The sequence below is a fragment of the Tinamus guttatus genome, unplaced genomic scaffold, assembly GCF_059628265.1.
Source record: "Tinamus guttatus ecotype Peru unplaced genomic scaffold, ASM5962826v1 Tinamus_guttatus_pri_ptg000223l, whole genome shotgun sequence".
NCBI lineage: Eukaryota > Metazoa > Chordata > Aves > Tinamiformes > Tinamidae > Tinamus > Tinamus guttatus.
The window spans coordinates 1,081,533-1,098,827 of record NW_028288757.1 but is presented as its reverse complement, the minus strand read 5'-3'; the positions used below and the strand labels follow the sequence as shown (position 1 = coordinate 1,098,827).

Genomic DNA, 17,295 nt, shown 5'->3' with positions numbered 1-17,295 from the left:
TGGGAGACTTGAGCCAGGGCCCAAGGCAGCGGCTCAGCAGCGCTGCCCGGCCCTGCCTTCCCCGAGATCCCCATGGCTCCGTTTCGGGCTTCTGGGGGAAGGGAATGAGCAGCTCCGCTCTTTATGATGGATTTCAAATTACCTTCCTGCTCGGGTGGCTTTGGGGTAGCCTGGGAATTCCTGGTTAATGCTGGGCCTCAGCGGGGCTTGCTCGACACCAGAGGGATCACAACACAGGACATCCCGAGTGACCCAGGTTTGGTGCTAAGAAATATCATTTATTTAACAAAATGAAGACATTGTAGATGACGCCAGCAAATGACCGTTAACCACGTTTGTTCTGGAACAATAAATTATGACTTGGAGCATCCTCGGGGCAGAACTTCCCGTGTTCGTGTGCACCCGGGACACCGCAGGCAGGTTCACAGTCCAACCCCCATCTTCCCAAGGGGGATTTTCATCCCCCCAGAGCGGCTCCAGAATCCGGCGCCTTCCTGCCTCGCAGCGGAGGGCTGGGAATGCAGCTGCAGTTGGGATTTGTTGTGGGTTTTAGCAGCTTCACGGAACCCAGGGCCGGTTCTGCCTCAGCCCAGGTACAGGGAATAGGAGAGAGGAATTCCCGGGCACCGAGGATGCTCCTTTGGGAAATGACAGACTAAGAAATGCTGTTAACGCACAGGAACAGACAAAACACAAAATATAAATATTACTCCATGGCCAGAGAGGTATGAGTAGACTAAATGCTAAATTTCAAAGTACTCTTACAGTTTGCTCTTCAGAGCTTCGAATATTTCCTCACTTTTTTCTTTTTTTCCAATTTATATTACTAAATATAAAGCAGGTTTTGCAAATTTTAGAAGTCTACAGTAGAATTAATTTTACTTGGAATAACTAGGAAAGAAAGGCTACTATGAATCCGTATGGTACAGTTACAGTATTTGGTCTCTGAATGTTTTTTTTAAAAGCATGAGTGTCACAGTATCAAAAGTGCTCATTTAAAAGAAAAGTAGTGTAACAAAAGTGATCAAAATCATTGCATTTTTTGATTATGAATAATTTAGTTGATGTAAACCAGGTTACTGCAGCATTAAAAAAAATTGAACAGTGCTCAGTTTACATAATTCTCTTCATAACAATAAATATAAATAAATTTACAAATAGTAATACTGCCTAGAACAAGAATAGACAGAAGCACAATCCACAATACTATAAACGAATCTATTTCTTTAATCCTAAAAAGACACAACTCCTACAGCATCTAGCCAGTGATCAGTTTACTAATTCAGTGGTACCACTTCCCTCGTGGGGCAAAGACTCTCCTCTTAAACCCCGCTCTGACAGCTCCCTGCTGGAGATTTGAGTTTCCATTTTATCTTTTTCCCCTCCTTTTTCCTACCTCATGACAATAAATTACAAGGCAGCTGTGGCAGGAAAGCCTGAGTGTTGCAGGCAGCTGCCTGGGATGCTGGTTCCATGGCAGGAGTTACTTGGTGATTTAGGGAGACGTTTGCAGGAGGTGACAGCGGCGATGGCTCCGGAGCGGTGTCATTTAACGTGCTCACCTTAACCGGGCTAGTTACCTTCTAGAACGGGCTCCTACTGCCGCCTTCCACGTCCTCCTTACGAGCTCATCAGTCCTGTGTGACAAGTGTCCACGTCCCTTCCTCGGTGGTGCCGTGGGTGAAAGGGGTTCTACTCGCTCGGTTTCACGTGCAGTGTCCCAGTAAATAGCCAACACTCTGCAAGTGTCTGCAGGAGGAGCTGTTTTATTGCTTTCGCGGTCGGGTTTGACGGGTCGGCGGCAGGCGGAGCGGCGCTCAGAGCAGCGCGATGGGCTTGGTGCCGGGCGCGCTCAGGTACTGCGCGGCCGCCGCGCTGTCCAGCGCCGCGTACGTGCTGTAGAGCCCCGTGACCTGCAGGTCGGCGCCGGGGCCGGGCGCGAGGCCGCCGGGGCCCAGCTCGCAGTCTGAGAAGTGGAGCGGGGAGTTGCTGAAGGCGCCCAGGGCGTCGAGGCTGAAGCTGTCGTCTTTCATCTCCTCCCAGATGTTACCTGGGAAAGATGAGGTTCCGGTCAGGCCGGCGCGCCCGGCCGCGCTCAGGGCCCGCTCCACTGCAGAAGGGCTTGACCTGCTCTTGGAAACGATGCTGCCCTTTCGTAGGGCAAAAGCGCACGAGGCTCCGTCCCCCCGGCGCTTCCAGCAGGAGTCAGGAGCTTTTTGGCAGCCTTCCCCTACCCCAGCCCCTCTAGGCAGGCCCCAGCTCGGCAAGACCCAAGTTCTGCTTTTACGAATGGGGAGAACTAAGGCACAAGTGGAGCTTGGTGCCCAGGGACAGTGAGGGACGCGGGGTCCCCAGTGCAGCCACCTACCCCAGGGCCTGCCCCTGAACCCCGAGGGCTTTCCCTGCTCCCGTGGATGTGCGTGGAGGAGGCCAGAGCAGCCCTGCTGCAAGAGCAGCCCCAGCCTTTAGCTCGGCCCCAGCACGCCGCGCTCGAGTCCCTGGTTGCCCGTCGGCGTGCAGGTGGCGCAGGCCGCGTTTCTGGCCCAGCTTCCTCCTCGCTTACCTTGCAAAGCAAAGTCCACGATGCTGGGGTCGAGCGCGTCCACCTCGGTGCTCATGTCCGCCGCCACGCTGAGGAAGGCCGGGGGCGCGCGGCCCGCGCCGTGCGGCGGGAGAGGGCTGTGCCGCGCGTCGGGCAGCGCGTGGAGCGGCGGCGTCTGCGCCGGCGCCGGCGACTCCGGGGCCATGCGGGCCTGGGGCTGCAGCGCGTGGTGCAGGGGCAGCGACTGCAGCGAGAGCGTCGCCACGGGCTGCGGCTGCAGCTGGGCGACGGCCACGCGGCCCTGCGCGGCGGCCACGCGCCGCAGCGGAGACGCCTCCGGCTCCGGCAGCTTCTCGGCCCTGCGGCAGCTCTGCGGCCTGTCGGTGATCAGCTTGTCCAGCTCCTCTGCGCCAGCAGCGCCCGTTCCCGAGGGAGAAAAGAGAGAGTTTAACCCGTTTGTTCGAGTGTTTCACCCGTGAGCACCGCCACCTGCAACACTCTAGGAAAGCGTCTTTGGCTGCCTGGGCAGCTGCGTGGAAGACGGTCTGGGGATGTTCAGAGAGCAAAGAAACGCCACCTATTTCCTTGCCCTAGTGCTGAGCAACTCTGGTGGTTATCCCTGGTGAAAGGAACGGCCGCAGGAGCCACCAAGGTGCTACCATGGACAGCTGCTCTGCAACTGCTGAACCAACGCAGCCTGACAGGTAACCTGCAGGGCAGGAAACTCCGAACTCAGCTCGATCTTAAGTAACATTGAACGAGAGCTTTCTGACAGTTTCCATGAGGATGGTCTCAAAGTAAAGGAGAACATTTAGTTTTGACTGTGTTGCAGATTTTGCAGCAAAAATTCTCATTGATTTTTGTCAATGTTGAGCTCCTGAAAGGGTTTTCTTTTCTCCTTACCTCTCGTGCAACAAGAAGCTAGAGCACACGCCGAGCCCTACCTGGGTTGGCCATGCTCCTGTGAATAGCAGCGATGTCCTTTCGCTTCCACTTCTGCATCTCCTCTTCCATCTTGTCGATCTTGGCGGGGTTGAGGGCCCACAGGCACCCCTTGCGGGAGGTGCCGCTCATCTTGTTCTCCACCTTCTCAAAACACTTGTTCAGGGACAGGTTGTGGCGCACCGAGTTCTTCCAGCCGTCGGGTGCTGTCTAAAGGGCACAGGAGGGAGTTAGTGGAATAGGCACCAAGTGTGAACACAGAGGGTTTGTGCTGTTCTGCTTCTGCAGTTGAGGCACACGCATACCTTGAAGTAGGGAAAGTGTTCCTTCATGAAGCTGTAGATCTCACTCACTGGCAGGCTGCCTGTTTTGCTGTTCTTCAAGGCCATTGCAATCAGGCAACTGCAAGAGAGAAGCCCAGGATATAACAAAAGCTTGTGTGTGCTCAGCCAGCGGGCCTTTTGCTGGCCCAGCAACCTTGTGCCCATCTCTGTTAGGACATGAACTTCTGATTGGAGATGGGCTTTCATTCCCCTCCAAAGGCACTGAATGTTCACACCTGCAGCCCTTGAAATCACCCCAGCTCAGGCTGGGCAACACGCTCGCTGTTCCCCACTCACCTGTAGGAGTAGATGGGCTTGGGGTAGTGCTTGGGATGCAGCTCCTGGGCAGCGTGAGGAGCCAGGCGGGGCTGCGCGTAGTGGGGCTGGGCGCCGTAGGGCGCGTTGTAGATCGCTGCGGCGCTGCACTGCGCGCGGAGGAGAGAAGGGGACAACGTCAGGCACGGGAGGGCCCCGGGTATGCAGAGTTAGGGGGGTTCTTCTTTTATTAGAGTTCTAGATGTGGTTTTTGCAAGTGTGTTAAGGCAGACCCCAGGCAAGTAACAGTACCTGTTGTGTGCTCTGTGCTACGGCGAACACTTGCTGTGAGTGAGGAGGAGGGAAGAGCTGTTGCTGCGTTTGTAGACTAGGAGAGGGCTGCCCTCCTACTGCATACGGGCTCATCTGCAGGGATAAAGGCAAGAGACGTGGCAGGCCTAACATTAGCAGCATATTTTCCCAAGAAGCGTTGCAATAAGAAGCCATGAGGGCCTGCTCTTACATTTGCTCCATGTGTGGAAATGGAATTCAGGCCCAGCATTCCCTGTGGCAGGCTGGCCTGGCCGTGGATCATCGCTCCAGGTGCTGCTGTCGAGTGCATGTTGCTCACCACAGGACCTGTTTTGGAAAAAGCAAACTCAATAAATGCTTGTATGAAAAGGCACTTCAGAAAAGTAGGATGATATCCTTTTTTCATGGATGCAGCTGAACAGAGCTAAGCTCTGGAGTGGATAATCACACCTCTGTAGAGCTTTCCATCCTGAAAGAACCCTGAGTATTTCACAGATTGCAAAGATGACATCAGCTGCTTCTAAAACTTCTTAGGCAGGGAGAGAAAGATGACAGCTGCTTAACAGTCTGCAGCGGTGTCACAGCCACAGTGTCTTACAAAAGAAAAATGCTCTGTATTCAACATGTGCTGTACTCGAGAGGGATTTCTGCAGTAAAGCAAGCAGGGGGATACACTGAGCTCTCACCAAATGCTGTAGGGAACTAGGGTGTTTACCTAAAGGATGTTGGCAAACCACAGAAAGGCTTTCAATGAACATACACTGTAAGCCTCTATGAAGCAAACAGGTATGGGGTAAATGAGATACTCTTAACTTGATCAATGTTGAAACAAACAAGAAAGATTAATTACCTAATCCTAAAGCTGTTCAAAACCTCTGAAACACAAATTTTAAATATCTTGGCCAAAGCTCATACAAGACAACAGCAACCAAGCTGAGAAAAAAGTCACTCAGAACCTAGGATCTCTGTAGTGACTGCTAGGACTCATTGCCTCTTAAGGAAAAGGATGCTAATGGTGTCCGTATGCAAAGGCAACAAGCTCTGGGTCTTCTGGCAAGAAATGAAATATGATGTACTTAAAATGAATCTGCAAGTAGGGAAGCTAATGCGTGTGGAGGGAAGGAAGGGGCAGCAGGTTGTGTCATTCAGTGCAGCCCCCTGGCTCCTCCAGGTCACCTGTGTGCTGCAGCATCGCGTTCGGGGCGCCGAGGCCGAAATCCATCCTGGCGGCGGCCACGGGCGGCAGCCGGGGAACGTCCACGGACGTGAGCCACGACAGGGACTGCAGGTCGCTGGGGAGCTCGTCCTCGCTCAGCTGGGACGGGCCGGACGCCACGAGCCTGGAACAGAGCGCGGAAGGTTAGTGAAGGGCAGGGATTCCGCTCCCGCGGGAAGCGGGATGACCGGGATGCCAACGCTCCCGCAGGTCAACAGGAAAACAGCATGAGCCTTGGAATCCCCAGGGTGCCTTGTGTTCACACCTAGCTGGGAGGCATTTACGTTTTGATCCTGAATTCCTCTGTTTCCTTGATCCTGAATTCATGTTTCCTTCGCCATGTGAAACATTTTACTTAGGACGTGTTGAAGTGCTTCTGCTTTGAACCAGGACCAGTTTAGGAGTCTGTTCTGCACAGGTCTGTCCTAAGACAGTTGTGCGCTGAACGGTGTGCGATGCGCGTGATTCCTCAGGAGGGACCTATGTCAGCTCAGGGCAGAGCTGCAGAGACTGAATCTCAGTGTTTTGTATGCACCTTTTTCACTGTTTAACACAGGGAGGAGGAGAATTAAGGCAGTAGTTCCACTTAAGCCGAATTCATCGAGGAAATTTAAAACTGAATGGAAAAAAAACTAGAAGAATCTAAAAGGGTCTTTGTTAGCAAGTGGATAGCACAGGCCAGGTTTGAGGGAGTTGTTAAGATGACATAGAAACACGCTGCATGTGAAACTTTAGACTAAAATAACCACAAGCTTAAAAAATATCCAAAGAAAACTTCTCGTGCCACATTGTAGGGGAGGAAGGATGAAAACCTGGAAGAGAAACTGCGTAGAAATAAATCCAGCCGAGTCATTATTTTCACATTTGTCACAAATTTCCACTTGTTTCGTCCACTCTCCGGATTTTTACCAGTGCTGTTTTGCATTAACCTTGCAGTCAACCCGGGGAGCCGTTTCCGTGCCTGGATCCTCGCGAGCCGGTAGGAACCCGCAGAGGAGCCTTCCCAGCCTCTCATCCCACCACGGGAGAGACAAGCAGAGCTTTGCTGCAGAATCCAAACTTCGCAGAAGGAACCGTCGGTCCCTCCCATTCAAATATATGAAATTATTGATAAATAACTAGGATTTGTGAAGCACGTGAAACTCTGTGTTTCCATGAGTGTTTGACCTAGTAAATAATTAGACCGAAGCGCTAGTGAATACCCACAACACCCAGCCTGGCTCTAGCTGTCAGAGCCAAGGCCGTGGTTTGGGTTCCCGTCCTGTCTGCTCCATCCATCTGCCTTTGTTTTCCTTTGGAGAGAGTGTGTGACACGAAATGGAAACACCGAAGTGTATTTGCATCACTCACACGGTCCTGTGTTTCCAAAACTCCAATTAAAGTGGAAGAAAGATTTATCACAAATGAAGGTCTGAACTATTTTCATGTTAAACAGTTCCCATGAAACTGTTAGAAAGTCGTGGCTGTCTTGTGGAGTTAAAACACTAATTGGAAGTTGTCACTGGATAACCAGGGTAAACCCAAAGGGATTCAGATCCAGAAAGATGTCTTTTTCTCTCGGTTCAGTTGGAAGTTGTTGATTCTGCTTGTAAAACAAAGACTTAAAGAGCTCTCAGGGCTGCGTTAAGGGCAGCTGTGTGGTGCTCATACGCTCATTGCCAAATGATGGTGTAGAAGCATTAAACAAATCTGGTCTCTTGCTGAAGCATCGTTTATGCCTTGCACGAGTCCACAACAGCTCCAAAGAGCAAGCCAAAGCGCTAGCCTGGCCCAGCAGGAGCTTTCAGCTCCTGTTCATGACTTCCAGAAGCACCTACCAACGTTCCTGACACTACTATCTGGGCGCTCTTTAAAGCAGAATGCAGCTGACTTGTTCGTAAGAAGATTTTTAAAAGGAAAAAAAAAAAGAGATCAGGAGCCAGAAACTCAAATCCTGGCCAAAAACATCTTACTACTACGGTAGTTATAGCGCAATAATTAGCATTGCCATGGTTACCGGTGCTCAGTTATTTGGTGATGCCGGGGACTTAAATACATAAAAAGAGCATCAGGTGACCGCGGCGGCGGCCCGCAGATTGGCTGGGTTGGAAGTAAACAGGGACACGACGTGGTTTGAAAACGGGGCAGGCTCATGTCGCTTGCAACAGTTGGCCCCATTCATTGTAAGCCGATAACCCTTTGTGGCGCCAGCGACTGTTGCCCGGCGGCACGTGGCCCCCTTTGTTTTGGGGATTCTTGCTTAATTGTTTCCCCCCTCCTCCTTTTTTTTTTTTTTTCTTTTTTTTTCCACAAACTTCCCATTAATCTGGCTGCTGACAGGCGCCGCACAACAGGCCGCCCCGGCCATCTGGCACCCCGGGCGCTCGCGCACAGGCGGCCGCGGTGACAACGGCGGGGTCAGGGGGCGCGCGGGTCGGGGTGTTCCCGGGAATGCCCGGGACGCGGAGGTGCCGGCGGGATCTCCCTGCCCTCCCGCTCCCTCCTTGTGGCAGGGGACCGCGAGGAGGTGGCTGTGGCCTTGCGTTGGGGCGGTCGTCATTAGGTGCCGTGGTGAACAGGTATGAAGGTGCAGCAGCAGAGCACAACAACTAGGGAGGGGTGTGAGCCAGCTCCTTCCTAAGGCAGCGGCGTTTCCTTCCCTTCTCCGTCCCGGCACGGCTAGGTTGGATCTGAGCTCGCGGTGCTTTTGATGTCACCTCTCTCCATTTAGACTTTTGTTCTTCCCCTTAATAATGGGGGGGGGAAAATGCTTAATAATCGGATAAAATGAATATTTCACGTTACAGGATTATTCTTCAGGCTGTCTCCCAAGCAATGCTTTAATTTCATTAGGCTTAAAGAATGAGACATTGCTTAGAGTATGTCCATAGCTGCCTGGCTGCGGTGTTTTAAATGCCCAGGTGCATTAGGGAGCCTGAAAGCAGCTTCTCTTGCAGCCCCAGGCTCAGTGTGTGTCCTGCTTTTGCCGGAAAATGCCGATGTGCCCTGCAGGGAGCTGCACAGCAGCACCTGGAGTTTCAGTCTCACAGGTTTGATCTTTCTGACCTGAAAAGCTGCCTGTGCCAAGGCAAGTGCAAACGTATAGACACGTACTGCAGCACTGCACGCCGGGATTCTGCTCCCTGCTCCATCCTGTATTATAGCACTGTGAACCGGGATTCTGCTCCCTGCTCCATCCTGTACTCGAGCACTGTGCAATGGGATTCTGCTCCCTGCTCCATCCTGTATTATAGCACTGTGCACCGGGATTCCGCTCCCTGCTCCATCCCGTATTATAGCCCTGCGTGCCAGGATTCTGCTCCCTGCTCCATCCCGTCCCATCCGAGGGTAAACACCGGGAGTCAGAGCCCCTGTGTCCTCAGGGCTGTGCACTGCCCGGGCACAATGGGGCACTGTGGTAAAAGCAGCATTTCCTTTCACTGCATGTAAATGAGATAAATGGTGATACGCTGTAATTAATGCACACTACTGCAAACGTCCCCAGCTGCACATTCCCCAGGGCTGCCTGGCTGTGCGCTGAGCTGCTATGCAGAAAGGGGTCCCAAATGTGGAGGAAATACTCACGGTATACCACAACCTTGTTTTAACCCCTCTCCTTTCAAGTCTCTACGGAAAACAGTACCTGTTTCTGTGCTAGGAAGGGAAATGCACTAGTAAGAATCCAAATGCCACTGAGGTCTCATCCACATGTCACAGGGTGGCTCCTCCGAGAAGCACTTGGAGATCTAATACAAGCAGTACAGAAACGCTCAGTGATAGCACTAGTCATTGCCATCTGCCCTATCCTGCACTGCCCCAAATGTTTATCTTATTAGGGACACAGCTCCTGGCCATCAACTAGCCCACACGGTCACAGCTTACACTCCCAGAACCAGCAGCAACGCCAAGACGTCCCCTTTCCAGAGCTCCTCATGCTGCAGCCACGCAGAGGTTGGACTCCTGCACTAGCTGCTCTTATAACCAAGCTCACTGGGCCCTCTCGAGAGACAGCTTGGCCAGTAACTGGGGTTTCCACTTTGGAACACAGTGTCTGGAATTGCCTGTTCGTGCGCATGAGGCACAATTCCCACTTCAAAGGAGCCCGTGTGTCCATGCTGGAGCTGTCTCCAGAAGATGGGAAGTGTCTGAGCTGGTTGCAGGGCGCCCTCCTGCACACTGGCACCTTGTGCTCAGCAAAGTCTTGGCTTGTGCCAAACCAAGGCAGGCTGAACCATGCTGGTTGCATTGGCACAGCCAACACTGAGTGTGGAGTCATCCTTGCTTAGTGGGCAGCTTTTATGGCGATTGCCAGCACTGACCCGAGCCCACGAGCCAGCAATGCAAGTGTTCCCTAGGGAGGGCAGGCAGGGACGTGCGTTTCTCATTAGCTGTTTGCAGGGCCTTACCCAGTGCGAGTGACAAAGAGGAGGAGCCCTGTGACGGCTTCATCTCGAGGCTACGAGGAACCCTTCCCTTCAGCTTGTGATTGCACAACATCCTTAGGACAAGCACAAGTGATTTCTTACACACAAAACAACAAACACACGGCAAATATTTGTTTTGCCTTTTTTTGCAGCTGTCTCCATGGTGAGAAGTGCTCTCTGACTGCAGGAGCTAACTTTGCTGCCTCCTTTTCTCCTCCTTCCATCTGTTCTGCTCTTTCCCTGTTCCCGTTCCCCCTCTCCTCCTCTGCAGGTGCTGCCCTGCCCTACATTCTGTTTTCCACCCCTACGTTCTGTTTTCCACCCCTACGTTCTGTTTTCCACCCCGTGCCACCCTCTGCCTCTCCCCATGCGGGTTCCTCTCCCTCAGACTGTTCTGCTTGTTTCAACCCCTGTCTCCAGCTTGAATGTTTTCTGTAAAAGACATGAAATTTGTCTACCTCCTTTCCTTTAATATAGTCTCAATTGCTACTTATTAGTATGAGGATCATATGCTTAGGCTCTTATGTGATTGCTTACACCAGCATTAAAGCTATATAAAACATATTGTCCCATTTGGCACTATGATGAGCACTTGTCTCCCTTGCATTAGCTGCTGCTAAAGTCATGCAACACTTTCACATGTGTTTGAACATGAGACTTTTTCCATGGTAAACCAAGAATGTTATGCTATGAACATCTCAGTTTTCTCAAAGGAATGCTGAAAAAAAATCCAAATTCCTTTCCTGCTTTCTTGTTTTGAACCGGAGGTCAGCCTCCTTTTAGGAGGTAATCTACAAAGGTGGATTTCCCTGGAAACAAAATCACCTCGGAAGCTCACAAGATAGCATCTGATAAAAGGACTCATCTGTGGTGCTGTCACTAACTGCAAGACAATTTGAGGAGCAAGGGCCACAATATTTTATTAATACTGATTAGCACATTTCAGGAGCCGCATAGGAAGCAGTTGAGCTAATCCACTTAAATCAATCCATAGTGGCCTGAGTTTGACTGATTCCTAGGAGGTTTCTCACATTTTTTTGAAAGAATGAAGCAACTACTGCGATGAAATTCCTCCGACACATCGGGTCATTATCTCACTCCCTGTCAGACACACATGGTGTCAAGGGAATGGACACTGACATTTTCTTCAGGAACAATTACCGTTTTGTTAGTTCTGCATTTGTACCCTTTTGTCTGCACGAGTTTGCTTCGTGCAAGCTCCCAGGCTCCGCGTATCCCCAGCGCTGCCGGCCCAAGGTATTTGGCTGGAGCTTGTTCTTCAGCAGCCCAAGTTCAAAACCAGACACAGGGGAGCTAAAACCTGCTCTATGTTGTAAAGGGCAAAAACTTTCCACCTTTTTTCATCACTATAATGCAGTCATGTCTAGAATGTATGGAATACAGTGGCTGTGTGTTTGAAGGGAGTTCTATACATGGCTAAATTATACACAGGATTAAGCGTTGACACATTTACTGCCAGACTTGGGTTGCTGCTGAATCGGTGCTTAAAGAAAGCAGAATCCTAACTGCATAGGACAGGAACTGAAGAATATCTCACAAAAAGTAGTTATCTCAGCAGAAATTTAATCAGAATATCTAACGAGCTAATAAAGAGCTACTTAAGAACTGTAGGGAAACTTGAGATGAAAGACAGAAAATCTACTAATGTGCTGAATGATTTATGGCTCTATTTAACACCTATTTTAGTTTAACATGACTATGACTAAAAATGCATGATATGACTAGAAAATGCACTGCAAGGCCTTCCAAATACTACATAAAGCTCCTAACAACTGTAAATATAGTAGTAGAAAGTTACAACACAGTAAAGAAGCAAAAAGTCTTTGTACAAAATGCTGATCTATGCCTTAATTCTGCATCGCAATAAAAAGTAATGTTATTTCTTCAGATAGAATTATTCATTTTAGTCAGTTACTTCTTTTAAAGTAGTACTTCTTTTTAAAGTAGATAGATACCATATTGATAGGTAGGGTTTTATATCGATTCTTTAAATCTGGATTTCCATGCATGACAGGTATCCCTTAGCAAATTATTTTGTTCCCTCTCTAAAGGCCTGTTTTCCATGTCATGATTTATAATACATAGTAAATCACACGTGATTGTTTATAGTTGGAAATGGGACAGTGACTGAGAAAAATACATAATGCTGTATTTTAAAGCCAAGAATTTTTGAGACAGTTTTAGAGACAACAATATTAAAACTTCTTTGGGGAAGAATTTATAGGTATGTCCCAAATTTCTTTCAATTTTATTAAAACCAAGTCCAGGCCCAACTTTTCCAGGGCAAAGGTAAGGTAATATCTCTTATTTACTTCTCATCTATAAGAGAGGAAGTCTTACTAAAGACTTGCACATTAGATCTGACTCAGTACCTGTGGACATCACAGCAGATCTTTTACTTCTCTGGCATCAGTAACGAATGTTGAATCAAACTGCACTGCCAAGTGATCTATTGCAGTGTTCAGCATAAAACACTGCTTGAAGAGCACTGCTCATAAGCTGAAAAACTTTGTTTCTCAAAGGAGCCCCAAAACTATGGAAGACTGTGGGAGCTCGCAGCTGATTTTGTGATCTTTGAGTTGGCTCCTGTAACTTTAGTTTGGTTGTTTCTGCTGAAATAACTGCAAATGTATCAACTCATAGTAAATGTACTTTGCCTATTGTTTGATTTTAGTATCAAAATATGTGTACTAAAATGTTATATTGCTATCATTTATAATTAACAAGAGTAAAGTGTTAAGAGTTTGTAAGTAACAGACTGTTAAGGCTCTTTGCCTTTATTCCCTGAAACATGAAAGCTTTAGAAATATTTGTCACTACTGCAGCTATGAAAATGTAAAAGGCAGCAAAATTTTCTTTGGAAGAGTGAGAAAAGCATCTGCTAATATGAAATACTGCTTTGTATTGATAGCTAAATGGTGACAGCTCCATAGAATGTAGGTGCTGGGGAAAATTTAATGGCCCTTAATCATTCCTAGATAGTATATTTTATATCCCATAGCTGAATCCATGGAAAAGATACTTGTCTCGAAGCATTATTCTGTCCTACCCTGGACTTCAGAGTAGTGATAAGAATTGGAGTGCTATTCGCTATGTCAAATTTACTATAAATACTTTAGAACAAAAGCGCTTAAATATCTGCTTAAAAAAAAAAAGGAACTCTTTCTTCCCTCATCTATTTTTATCCCTTTCTTTTTACAAGAAAAAGAGAATATGCCGTAAAGCTTTAAACGTTATGCTTAAACTTCATGACAAATGGGAGGTATTGATCGATTTTGTCCTCTGCTTACATGCCCACACGCTGTCTCTTTTGAATGTTTCTTCCTGCACGCTCCCCGGAAAGTCTGGTCTCCTCTAAGTGCAAGTACCCAATTGAAAGCCTCCGAGTGAGACAGAGGAGTATTCTGAGCACAGCCCCGGCTCCCGCTCACTAATTGGAGGCCATTCCCCATTTTGTGGAGCCTTGATGCTCCCCCATGGAGAACTCAGGACTGTGGGTTCCAGTCTTGGACTGTGGTGACAGCAGGAGAGTAAACAGAGCTGATAGAATTTGACAGGTCTATTCTTTTCTTAAAATCATTCAGTCTAAAAGATTTTCTTTTACATAATCCAAAGTGTTTTCTCATGAAGTAGGACAAATACAGCTCTGCATTTATGGTGCAATGCAGATTTTATGCATTTTTTTCAGAATTTGCCACTATTAAAGGAGGTCAAATAATTAACTTTAAAGCTACATAAAAAAAAATCACAAATGGGATAAAACTTTTGAGAACTGGGATCTCAAAGTTAAAAATGTTTAAGGGAGAATTAAAGGAAGTTTTAAAAAAGCAATTGACCTCAAAATAAAAGAAGAAACTCTTGCTCATGGTAAGATAAATCCTATTTTTCTCAAAAAGAGTGTTTTATTTTCTGCAGCTATCAGTTAAAAAGAGTTCTCTCCATAACAAGGGTCTTTGTTAAGGCTGTATGTTCTTCAGGGCACTAATACTGACTTAAATATAAGTATCCAGAAGTCTCTCTCATACAAACCCTTTATTAAATACTGAATCATTTCTTTACAAATATTTACACAGCCAACAAAATGCCTAGAGCAAACAGTGCTTCAGTAAACAGCTAAACAGAGTCCCACAAACCTTTCTCCATAGAGGCTCCGGAGAGTATAACAAATCACTTGTTGAGCTGTAAGGGGCTGCAGGGCAGCGCCTGCATTTTGAACAGAGAGGCTGACAGAAGAATACCTGCAGCCAACCACTTTTGCCCACAGAAATACAGGAAAACGCCCTCAGAATGGGACAGAGGTGATAGTCTCACGTCCTCGTTTTAAAATAAACGCAAATCCCTCCTGCTGTCGCGGGGGAGCTGGCTCGTGTTCTGCTCTTATGTATTTCATGGAAGTTTGCATCATGTGACGAGATGTAACGTAACTTACCCAGCGCGCCGTACCCGCGCGTACCCATCTCGTCACTTCCAGCAATACTTTTAGATGCTAAATTGCTACAGGAATATGTTTTGCTATAGGAAAATTATCAGCGGCTGTTGACAAATCTAGATTTGTCCCCCTTTATATCTGAATTTTTACACATGCCAGTGCTTTGGAGTGCTAAGTAATTACTTGCTTTAATGAGAGCCTCCTTTGCTACCCCCGAGCATGATTTAGATGTTCCTGCCTGTTTCCTAAAAATGCAAAACATCATCTGAAAGTGAATGTGGAGTAATTGTTATTTAATGAGTTTAGCCTTCTCTGTCATTGCTCGCAAAGCAGAGGGGGAGCACTAGGTCCACCTGAGGCTTGCAGGGAATATTTACCAAACACAATTTCGTATCAAAGCACTTCAGAGAAGGGTATTTGCAAACAAGCAATTCATTGCAACCAATCACCAGCTCAGACACCTCAACTACAGTAGGGGGAAAAAAATGTAGTTAGCTTTCTCTGAGGAAAAAAAACATAAAATAAAGGGGGTTTTCTACATGCTTGAGTTCACAAGGAAGCGGCAAGAGCCGTTATTTGCAAAAACAGAGCATGGCCTCACCTGTACTCCTGCAGTGGAGGGTGGTGGGTTTGCCCTGCGCTCCTAAGGATTCCTGACATCATGGATGGGATATTGCTTTCTATCATCTCCTTTTGCAAAAGATAGGGGGAAAATTGGGGAGGAAAAAAAAAGAAGAGACAGAGAGAGAAACATTGATATGAAGTAGCTATCCAGCATTTCAGCAGTAGGAAGGGAACAAAATTCTAAATGTGAGAGGGAAAAAAAAAATCGCGGGCTAGGGGAAGGTGTAACCGAATGCAGAGGTGCGGGTTTTCCCCCCTTATCCCGTCAGGGATTAACAGTTTTCCCCGTTCCTGCCGGGGCCGCGCAGGTGTCACCCGCGGGCGGCGGCGGCTCCCTCAGCGTGCGGGAAGGAAGGAGGGAAGGAAGAAGGGATGGAAGGAAGGGAGGGAGGGAACCCCCGGGGCGCCGCCACCTTCCCGCCCGCTCCCGCCGCTTCACAAACCTGGCGGGCGGGCGGCAGCTCCCTGAGGGGAGCGGGGGGGCAGCGCGGCGGCTCCGTGAGGCGGCTCCGTGAGGCGGCAGCGGCGGCTCCGTGAGGCGGCGGCGGCGGCGGCGGCGGCGGCGGCGGCGGCGGCGGCGGCGGGGCTCGGCGGGGCCTGTCCCGTCCCACCGTGACTCGGCTGCGCGCCGCCGCTCCGGCCCGTTTTTAAATTTCCCTCGCAGGAGCTGTCCAGCCCCGAGCATGCGCGCGGCGCCGCCCGCAGGGTCAGGCCCGGGGCAGGGCGAGGGGAGCGCGGCCGTTCCCGGCGCCGCCGCCCGTTCCCCCTCCCCTCACACACCAACCACCCCCCCTGCCCGCCCCCCGGGCCCGGGGGGGATTCGGGAATGATTAAAGAGGGAAAAAAAAAAAAAAAACGCACTTCGTGCAACTTCGGAGAGTCGTTGGCAGCGGGGGAGGGCGGGGAGCGCAAACCGCTCCCGCTTTCAAACGCGCAGCGGCGGTTTGAGCGAGGCGGGAGCCCCGGCGGGAAGGAGGCCGGGAGCGACGGGACGGAGGTGGCCCCCGCGGGGACGAGGGGGCTCCCCTGGGCCCGCGTGTCCTCGGTCCCGGTCTGGGAGACGCCGGTCTCCACAGGGCTCCCCAAAATGGGGTGAGGGGAGCGGGGCTGTGTCGTGCTGCCATGCGCCTTCCTGCTTCAGTTCGCATGGAACCGCTCTGGAGGGAGCGGAGGAGACACGCAGGGAAGCCCGGAGCGAAGGGGGAGGCCGTGGGTGAGGTGGGCAGCGTGGACAACATGGGGACCCTGCGGGAGATGGGGATTGTGGGGATCCGCAGGAGGTGGGGACCATGGGTGAAATGGGGACCATGGGCAAGGTAGAGACCATGGGCAAGATGGAGACCACAGGGGAGCCGTCGGCCATGGGCAAGGTGGGGACCGTGGGAGAAGTGGAGACCACGGTCATTACGGAACCATGGGCAAGGTGGAGACCATGATAATTACGGAACCATGGGCAAGGTGGGGACCATGGGTGAGGTGGAGACCATGGTCATTATGGAACCATGGGCAAGATGGAGACCATGATCATTACAGAACCATGGGCAAGGTGGGGACCATGAGAGATGTGGAGACCACGGTCATTATGGAACCGTGGGCAAGGTGGGGACCATTGGCAAGGTGGGGACCATGGGTGAGGTGGAGACTGTGGTCATTACGGAACCATGGGCAAGGTGGGGACCATAGGAGAGGTGGAGACCACGGTCATTACGGAACCATGGGCAAGGTGGAGACCATGGGTGAGGTGGGACCATGACGAGGAGACAATGCGTGACATGGAGATCATGGATGATGGGGCGACCATGAGTGAGCTGGAGACCATGGGAAAGATGGAGGCTGTGACAAGCTGTGGGACTGTGTGAGATGGTACATGAGGTGGAGACAATGGATGAGCTGGAAATCATGGACGAGGTGGAGACCGTGGGCAAGCTGGAGACCATGGCTTCCATGGAGACCAGGGTGTCCATGGCGGGGACCAGGCTGCAGGGTGGAGAGTGTGTGTTATGACATTTATTTAAATCTATTAATCCATAAAGATAAGTAGGAAATGCAAGGAAGGCAGTTCAGACTGACGGCCGCCCCTTTGCTTCCTTTTCATCAGAGGCACGTGGTTTGGAGTTTGCAAGTGACATAAATGTGGACACGCTCACATGTATGAAATGAAAATTCCCTTGAGCTTATTAGTTCATTACATGGGGTAAGGGGGATGGGACTTGAAGACACGGGAGATC

General features: G+C 49.9%; 1 protein-coding gene across 1 annotated transcript; it reads right to left on the bottom strand.

Annotated features, from left to right (window-relative positions):
- Positions 1-1,817: 1,817 nt before the first annotated feature.
- Positions 1,818-15,130, bottom strand: FOXN4 (forkhead box N4). The gene is made up of 9 exons (XM_088525159.1): positions 15,045-15,130; positions 5,551-5,714; positions 4,586-4,701; positions 4,375-4,488; positions 4,105-4,232; positions 3,790-3,886; positions 3,487-3,694; positions 2,564-2,947; positions 1,818-2,050 (listed from the first exon to the last, which is right to left on the bottom strand). Exons 1-9 carry the CDS (start codon positions 15,128-15,130, stop codon positions 1,818-1,820), a joined length of 1,530 nt encoding a protein of 509 aa, XP_088381285.1.
- Between the last annotated feature and the right edge of the window lie 2,165 nt (positions 15,131-17,295).

What these genes read in the sequence shown, in the direction of transcription:
- FOXN4 (XM_088525159.1), bottom strand. Translation starts at nt 15,130, where the DNA reads ATGATAGAAAGCAATATCCCATCCATGATGTCAGGAATCCTTAGGAGC. An exon ending in TAGCACAGAGCACACAACAG is followed by an intron (nt 4,233 to 4,374) that starts GTACTGTTACTT and finishes CTCCGCGCGCAG; the next exon opens with TGCAGCGCCGCAGCGATCTA. An exon ending in CGTGGACTTTGCTTTGCAAG is followed by an intron (nt 2,051 to 2,563) that starts GTAAGCGAGGAG and finishes CATCTTTCCCAG; the next exon opens with GTAACATCTGGGAGGAGATG.